Raw genomic sequence first — 9,243 nt, forward strand, 5'->3', positions numbered from 1 at the left:
AACTATTTTACTCGATATGCTACAGACACATCATGCACATTTATATGAGCATCGATGAAGTGACACTCAGTTATTATATGTATAATTTGAGATGTTTTATTATATCAAATAGATGAGTGACACATCATCGATGTTTGAATTTGAATTTTCCTTAAAATTTTCAATTCTTGGACCAAGTGAGTTTTATTTAATGACAAAACCGGAAAACAACATATTTGCTACAAATAATTCAGCAGTGGCTGACAAAAATTATTCATAGCGTAGATACCAATTACAGCCCACATTTTATTTTTATTATAAATATCTCTTTTTCTTTTCGCAATTTTAATCTATTGGATTAATCATCACTATCACCAAATAAGTTAAAAGCCAATTAAACATGAATTTCTCTTAGCTTGTTTGTATTGTTTGTTGTATATATATATATATATATATATATATATATATATATATATATATATATATAATATTTTAAAATATTTAAGTCTCAATCCAACTTTTTCCTCCATAAATGGTATTAGTACTATACATTGCGCAATAATATATGTGAAATGGGTTGGATACTATAAGATTTCCGGTGGTTCAACCAACTTCAAAAAGCAATTGACTAAGCAATATTACAATATTTTAATATGGAGTTTTTTTTTCCATCAAACTTTACCTGAAATATCGAATAAAATATACTTTTGCTGATTGTTACATTCGTGTCATTTAGTTCGATTTTACAACGTCCAGTTAACATAAATAACGTCTGAATTAATTCAACCGGTCTGAAATATGACTTATATCAAATTGAATTTTCTTTCTAACTGTTTTGTCATCTGGTCATTTTTATCGTTAATCTATGAGATATCATCAAAATACTTTAACTAGTCAGATTTTCAGTTGATGAAAAGTGTGTTCGTGCTAGTTTTCTAAAAAGGTTAAATTTCAAGATGTCAATTTAATTTTCAAAAGAAGTAAATGTTAGTTTTAATATTTCACAATCAGATAATTTTTCTTACATGACCAAAGTTAATATTGCTTTTTGTAAAGAGTGTGTCTCATGTGAGACCGTCTCACGGATCTTAATCTGTGAGATATGTCAATGCTACCGATATACACAATAAAAAGTAATACTCTTAACATAAAAAATAATATTTTTCATGAATGACCTAAATAAAAGATCTGTCTCACAAATACGACCCGTGAAACCGTCTCACATAATTTTTTGTTTTTCGTAAAAGGGGGAAAAATTTTACGTCGATATTTAAGTAAATTTAAACTGATTCTTTTTTGAGAGTCTCTTATGTGAGATCGTCTCACGGATCATAATATGTGAGACGGGTCAATCCTACTCATATTCACAATAAAAAGTAATACTCTTAGCATAAAAACTAATACTTTTCGTTGGTGACCCAAATAAGAGATCCGTCTCACAAATACGACCCGTGAGACCGTCTCACACAAGTTTTTGCCTTATTTTTTAGATGTATAGTGACTTAACATATAATTTTATTTTATTTGTGTCAAATCCTAACAGCTAGCTGATGGAAATTACGAAGAGTCGGATTAATAAACTAACGGATAATTAATGGAAATCTTTTTCAGTTTGCCAGGGCCCGCCCACTTGGCCAGGTCAATTACCTTTCCATTGGCCTCGTTTTCAAAATTTGCACAGCTGAGGTTTATGATTTATCTATATTAACTCTATATTATTATTTTTTTTTACCAATTTTAATATTTTATTTTTGTCAAAGAAAATTAACAAAGTTGGCTCAAATTTATGTGTCGACCTTCCAAAGTATTGAATGTTTTTTGTTTTCAGAAAGTCGTGGAAGAATTTGTTATAATTAAGTTTCGAACTTAAGATGTTGTTGAGAGATTATAAGTAATCGAATACAACCCATGAGTATACAATCTGAAATCCATATTTAAAACCAGCTGCTCCACTGAAATTGAATTGATTAACCCTTGAAAGCTTAAATCACGTTTTGAAGAAAATACAAAGCAAAACTAGATAATCTTATCAAAATGGCACCACTAGGGAGAAAGCTAAAGCAATATAACGCAAAAGCTTGACCAATCCCAATCTTAAAATGATTTGATTTGTAAAATATATATGTATAATCCAAGAAATTGACCAGCACTGAGAGTGTAAACGTTTTGCATTGCATGGTTTACAATTCAAGATTTGGATGTATTCGATGCTGAAAGAGTGGAAAAGGTAAAAAGGCCAAAGTACATTTTTCCAGCCGCTTTTTTTCCCCTCTGTTGCTTCTACTGCCCTCATCTATTTATTCGTTTTCCATCGCATCCGTTTTTTTCGATCTCTCTCCTTGCAGGCTTGTTGTACACACGCACAAAAGATATGTTTTTTTTATATATATACGAGAAAATTGCGTGATTCGGGTTTGAAAAGCCCACGTTGAAGGCCCGTTTCGTCATGGATCTCTCTCTTCTTGGTAATTGTATTCTTCCTATGATTCACACATGTGGGTTTCTTTCCTCGTGTTTGTTGTATGGGGTTGAAGATTTTGTTTTTCAGGGTCAGGAAAAATGGGCTTTTGTTATTGAAGCGACGCCAGTTATGGATGCCTTGTCTTTGGAGGGTAAATATTGTAGCTTTTACATGACTCTTTTGCTTTTATTTTTCTGGGTTTGTTGTGTTCTTACTCTTTTTTTTTTTCTTTTGATGTTTTTGTGGTTTATTATTTTGTTCTTCAAGAGTTTGGCAAGAATTGGTTGCTAAGTTTACTCGATCTGTTTGTAGGCTTCACTCTGCGCTTGATTTAGTGTGTGGGCACTGGTTACTTTTTTTTTTTTTTTTTGGTTTCCTTTTTTTTATATGAAAATTGATACCCACGCATGCTTATACAGCTCACACTCGGTGGTGAAAATTTTCTTAAAATATTGAATTGATTTTGTGGTGGAGCAGTCCTCGACGTGGTGTTTTTGTGAAGTCAAACACGAAGGCGAGTTATTCGAATGAGTAGTTTATGAAACTCTACTCTTTTGTCATTGAATAATGCATCAGAGTTAATTTTTTGAACCAAGTAATTTATCAGAGTCGTATGTTAATTTCTTTAATTTGCATACGAAATCGTGTACCGAGTCTACTGACTGATATCGGCGTGGGTGCATTGATCGTGATTTCATTATTTTTCTCCTGAATTTGTGACAGTTTGGATTAACTTGGTTTTCTTGTCTGTGTGAATTCAAACACTCAACAATGCCGTAAAGAATACATCCAATTCAATCTAAAAATAGCAAAGCCAAGAAGTGTGTGTTCTGTACATGGTTGGTTCTTCGTGAGACCACAAGGATAAACTTTTGCAACTTGATTGGATTGTTTTTACATTTCATTGAGTGGATTAGTTTCGTGCTCCTTTGATTTAAGAATTGTGTATGTTGTAACCATGTGTCCACTGCATTGAAAACGGTAGGGATTAGTAAATGTATAGTTAAGCGCTTGCGGTTTGATTATGTGGCCACATAGATAGATATAGAGGACAAAAAATTTTTTTGGTGCTCCTCAGCTCTATTCCCATCTGTTGTCGGACATTCCGAGGCCCTCTGAAACCGATTCCTTACAGGATATAATCTTCCTTTGGCTGTGGGTTGTCTGAAAGCCCTTGTCCCATGCCTAATGGTCAAAATGGCTCTTTGTAAGATTTATGTATTTTCTATTTGAAGCAATGTAGCATCAAACATAGGAAAAATAAACATTTTTGTTGTTTTTTCTGCCGTCATTGCAATTGTGTCTCAAATGATACGTAATTGTTCAAGTACCTTTTGTTTGGTCCAGCATTGATGTATGATTCATCAAAGTGCCGTCAGTTGAGTACGGAACAAAAGAGAGAGCTTGTCTATGAGCTGTCAAAATGGTCTGAAGGGGCCTCAGAAATGCTGCAAGCTTGGAGCCGTCAGGAGATACTGCAGGTCCTTTGCGCTGAGCTTGGAAAGGAAAGGAAGTACACTGGCTTAACTAAATCGAAAATAATTGAACAACTTCTGAAAATCATACATGAGAAAAAAGCTCAGGTGCTTGGTACTGCAAGTGTTTTGGAAACAGATAAATCATTAGACAATTGCGAAAGAACTCCGAAAAGGCAACGGAAATCCGATCATCCTAATAGCCTGCCTCTTAGCCCTGATGCCTGTTTGGAAAATACAATATACTGCAAAAACTCGGCTTGCAAAGCTAAACTGAATAGTGATGACGTGTTTTGCAAACGGTGTTCGTGCTGCATTTGTCGCCAGTATGATGATAATAAAGACCCAAGCCTTTGGTTAATTTGCAACTCAGATCCTCCCTTTCTTGATATGGCTTGTAGCATGTCGTGCCATCTTGAATGCGCCTTACGACATGAAAAGTCAGGCATTTCAAAAGATAGGCAGGGTAAGGGACTCGACGGGAGTTTCCGTTGTGTATCTTGTGGTAAAGTGAATGACTTGCTTGGGTAAACGTCTTGCTTCTTATTTCTCTATTCTCTTGTTGCTTTCACTGGGAAACTGCACTTAAGTACGACTCTGAACGTCTATATTTTGGTTGGAATTAATTTATGGAATTACATAATTCTTTTTTATGGAATGATATAAGATATACAATAGTTACAATGTGTACAATATAATGCAGTTCTTGGAGAAAGCAACTGGTAGTGGCGAGAGATACTAGGCGGGTGGACATATTGTGCTATAGACTCTCCTTAGGCCAAAAGATGCTTGATGGTACTAAAATCTACCGGAATCTGTATGAAATTGTCGATGGAGCAGTGAAAAACCTCGAAGAAGATGTAGGTCCTCTAACTGGTTTACCCGTGAAGAAGGCTAGAGGTATTGTGAATAGACTCTCATCTGGCCCAGAAATTCAGAGAGTGTGCGCATTTGCTGTTGAGTCTCTTGACTTGTTCCTTGCTAACAGAGTGTCTTACACACCGGGTATGCTCTCTCTTCCTAAAAACGGAACAAAAGGGGAAGAAAACTTACTTTTTGCGTTGACAAATTGACTGTTCAGGGGACCCTATATAATTTTGATGCCAATATTTTTGCAGAAAAGCTGGTTAAATTCGAAGATTTACACGCGTCATCAGTGACAGTGATTCTTGATTCTGATGATTCGAATCTCGGAAACGTCTCAAGTTACACCCTATGGCATCGGAAAGTTGATGATGCAGATTATCCTCTGGAACCAACTTGCAGATTGTTTGAACCAAAGATTAAGTTTCTTATATCTGGTCTCACTCCTGCAACACATTATCTCCTCAAAGTTGTTCCCTTCATCACTGGTAGAGAAACTGTATTCTGCGAACTCCAGTTCCACACCAGAAATTCCCAAGACGAGGTTCTAAATTTGAACTCTACGAGCTCGGAAGCAGAAAGAAGCCAAAGCCCAGCAACCAACTGTAGCATCTCAAATCCTTCTTCAGTCGAAGATGAGACTAACAACGAGAACAGAAGGGATAATTACCCTCTGTTTTGTGATAATACTGATAAAACCGCTACTACAAACTTACTACACGAGAAGGAGACCACAGAAGATGTTATCTCTTTCTTGGATGAAGATCCTATGGGAAATGATGAGGCTTTGAACGTCAGGAACAAGGAGCCGCCCAGTGGCCATGTGGTTGAGGATACAAGATGTGATAATGGTTCCAAAACACCTTGTCGTGCTAGCTTGGAATGTGTTCCATATATGGATAGTTCAGAAACCGGCTTGCCTATCACTCCGTCCAAGATGGAGAGCATGAAAGACGTAAATGGAAGGAGCAATAGAACAAAAATTAATGAAAAAGATGTCGAAATGGCGTTCAAGAAGAGAAGTGGAGAAACGGCAGACGAGCAAAGTAATGGCGTAGGTGACAAGGAGTTTGAGTACTACGTGAAAGTGATCCGATGGTTGGAGTGTGAGGGTCACATAGATACAACGTTTAGACAGAAATTCTTGACGTGGTATAGCATGAGAGCGACATCTCGGGAGGTAAGAGTCGTGAAGGTTTTTATCGATACATTTATCGAAGATCCTTCATCTCTCGCTGCACAACTTGTGGACACCTTTAATGAAGTTGTTTCTAACAAAAGATGCGCTGCAGTTCCCCATGGATTTTGCATGAAGCTTTGGCACTAAGATTTGGTATGTTAAACTTGAGTTACTTGAAATTAAATGCTGTAATATTTTAATCTTCATTGAAACCATTATATTTCAAATTGGATAGCTAAAAACTTGCAGATTCTGATGTGTTGGACCGTCCCTTTCTGCTTTAGAAGTTCATTGTTATTTATAGGATTCTTTTGACTCCCGCTATTGACATTTTTAAGTGTTAAGAGGGTGACTGAGGGTATGCTAGTTTGATTACAGGTGAAAATCAAAACGAGTTTTTACATAATTGTCTGGAAGCTCAAACCTCCCAGCTCGAGAGCTTGTCATCACAATTTTTTTTCCATACAAGTGCAGCTGGCATGTATATATAAGCGAATTATATTATAATTAAAAATCAACTAAATTAATTTTTTTTCATATTATATCCAATAGAAGGTCGTAATTAAGAATCTAGACATCGTTTGGTGCGAAAGATGATATTTAATATCTTTGTATTATCTGGTGTTGACTCAAGTTTTATGATAATTGAAATTAAAAATAGGTATGCCATTCTTATCTTTTAAATCATCATCTGACTCTTCGTAATCAAACGATTACAAGAATTCAAGAATAATACATATTAAGTTAAAAGATAGATTTATGACACACATTCTTAGTTTTAATGTTTTATAAAATAAAAGTTTTATTATTACACCAAGAGTAGGAAAGAACGAATTCGGGGAATTCTTAGCTTGGCCCTTTGTGTTTTTGGAATTATCAATTTAGTATTTTTTTAGTGTCATAAAATATTTCATTTTGTTTAGACATTTGATTCAATTCTGTTCTAATTCTCATTTTACCCTTGAGTTTATTTTTTATTTACTTTTTTATATATATAATTAATTATTTATACCATATCGTGCTTTCATATATTAAAAATTTTATCTTTTGATCAAAATGTCGTTGGGTTGTATATGTTGGACTTTACAAACTGATTTCATAGCTTAACCACGCAGCCGTAATCGATGATGATTCATGTTATAGATTCCTTCAACATCACATATCACTTCCTTATTTCATTTTCTAACTCAAGGCATATAGTAACAAATTTGATTTGTAAATAATTTAAACAAGGAGCAAATGCCTAGTAATTTTATTCAAACATACATATTATTATAGTAGTAATCTCTTATATATGAGAAGTTAAATTGTTTAGCTACTAATTGTAGTTGGAAATAAAATACACATGATCTGAAAGAAAATATTACTTAGTTTATTTCACAAAAAATTGAAAATAATTTTTTATGCCTACAACTTTCTTATGTCTTGATATATGTCCTCGAATGATTTGAAATCCGAACTTCGTACTTGATTGATAACTTTATAATATTGGTGTAAGTTGTTGCAAGTTACTGCTGGCGGCTACTTGTAAAGTTGTCTACTTTTCTTTTGTCTGTCACTCTTGGTATTGGTTGAGTGGTCCTACTGGTGGAGTGGTGATTCACGTGCCTTTTTAAAATTTGTCAAGGAATCTTTTACTTTTTAGCGGTCCACGAGGAAAACGTGTTTTGTGTGCTCCTTCGTACTTAACTTATCTCTGCAATATGCTTCCGATCATATCTTGGCCGAAACCCTTCCAGAATTATGGCTCTTTCTAGTTTGGGCATTTTGGGCAGATCTCTTCTAACCATCTTCCAATGTGAGCCATGTTATAAACTTTTCGACGAGTCACTTTGCTCCCAGATATTTTACTATTTCACAAAAGATTTTTTTCCTTGTCAAATATTTCTTGTGTAAATCATGTAGTTTTTCCTATCATTGTATTTAATAGGGAAGATCCGCTAACTGAATTTTGATAAAATTTAAATGAAAACTTGACTTTGTCCATCTCATTGAGACAAATCTATCATCTTCATGCTCTTTTAATGAAGATGTTATCTTCAGTAGGATCGTTGATGAATTTTTGGTTATTCATATCTAGCTTCCTGAGCTTGATAAAATAGAAAGTCTCGTGTGAGCTTTTCCCATCTGGTTTTGATGCTGCACTAAAAAAATATAGGTTCAGAATATCCCATTTGGACAAATAATCGTCATTTACCCTTGATTCATGGACAAATTCCTGGATCTATTTGGGTAGTGCAGATATTTATGAGAAATTGAATGATGTGGTATAGACTGAGATAAGAGCCAGAAAATCACACCGTGACTTGACTTTCTTAAGATGAGCATTGGGTTTCACCCATATCCTTGGATTCGTAAACTCGACAATTACCAAAAAAATAACAACTTATCATACCCTAAATCATAATAACTTAACATTTGAAATCTCAAGTGCGTAAAAATCCCTAAATCGTCAACTAACCAAAAATCATACTTCGACCTTTTAAAAAGATCAACTAACATAAAATAAAACATAAAAATATCTCTAATAAATTCTTTAACATAAAGCTTTCAAATCTTTTATCTATCAAGCTAGTGTGGCAAATAAAGGTCTCTCGGGAGTGTACTGCAGCACTCGATCCACTCAATCGTCAACGCCTCCCATAATATTATCAAATCATGCATCAAAAAAACCTGGTGAGTCTAATGACTCAGTACGTTCTAAACATGAATAGAAAATAATACATATACAAATCACATACATTTAAAAAATCATTTTTATTTAAAATAACTTTTAAACATAAATAAACCATTTAAAATAATTTTAAGCATAAATAAATCATAAATCGTAAAAATCATTTAATCGTAAAGCTTTAAATCCTATATCATTTTTGGTGAAGTTTGATCCTTGAAAGTGACTAGCTTTTATATTTTGGTCGACTGATTAGTCTTCAGCTTCACATAGTCCATGGGAGTGGGCACTAGGCAACACCATGGAAATAAGATTGTCGGGGTCCTCTGGGGCCTTGTCCCGTACAAAGGGTCCCTCTCTGGGGCCTTTTCCCGTAAATGGGGTCCCTTTGAGGCCTTTTTCCTCACGACATTCTCAGAAAATTTTAAGTTCATCGTTCGTTCTTAAAACGGATTCCCCACATATCATATATCATTTTGTCACAGTCAATTCACATCCCTCAATTTTTTTTTTCCTTTTTCCTTTTTTTTAAAAAAAACATAAAAATATCCTTTCCTTTCCACATTTGAAAAATATCAACTTTCACAGTAAAGAAAATCGTAAATATCATAAC

The 9,243-nt window shown here is 34.4% G+C and overlaps 1 protein-coding gene across 2 annotated transcripts; it reads left to right on the forward strand.

Annotated features, from left to right (window-relative positions):
• The first annotated feature begins 2,015 nt into the window (after positions 1-2,015).
• On the forward strand, positions 2,016-6,291 carry LOC140839412 (VIN3-like protein 2). Of its 2 annotated transcripts, XM_073206097.1 has the most exons (5): positions 2,016-2,444; positions 2,528-2,591; positions 3,788-4,442; positions 4,619-4,920; positions 5,034-6,291. In XM_073206097.1, exons 2-5 carry the CDS (start codon positions 2,570-2,572, stop codon positions 6,104-6,106), a joined length of 2,052 nt encoding a protein of 683 aa, XP_073062198.1. In that variant the 5' UTR covers positions 2,016-2,444; positions 2,528-2,569; the 3' UTR covers positions 6,107-6,291. The 2 variants fall into 2 exon arrangements, with proteins under 2 accessions (XP_073062198.1, XP_073062197.1); XM_073206096.1 differs by lacking the exon at positions 2,016-2,444 and having other exon boundaries at positions 2,454-2,591.
• Positions 6,292-9,243: the final 2,952 nt, after the last annotated feature.

Source organism: Primulina eburnea, chromosome 8, assembly GCF_022965805.1.
Source record: "Primulina eburnea isolate SZY01 chromosome 8, ASM2296580v1, whole genome shotgun sequence".
NCBI lineage: Eukaryota > Viridiplantae > Streptophyta > Magnoliopsida > Lamiales > Gesneriaceae > Primulina > Primulina eburnea.

Bases quoted from the DNA above. Each gene is read 5' to 3' on its own strand.
- LOC140839412 (XM_073206096.1), top strand. From the start codon at position 2,462: ATGATTCACACATGTGGGTTTCTTTCCTCGTGTTTGTTGTATGGGGTT. The intron at 4,443-4,618 runs GTAAACGTCTTG...AATATAATGCAG, and splicing joins AAAGTGAATGACTTGCTTGG to TTCTTGGAGAAAGCAACTGG. The intron at 4,921-5,033 runs GTATGCTCTCTC...ATATTTTTGCAG, and splicing joins CAGAGTGTCTTACACACCGG to AAAAGCTGGTTAAATTCGAA.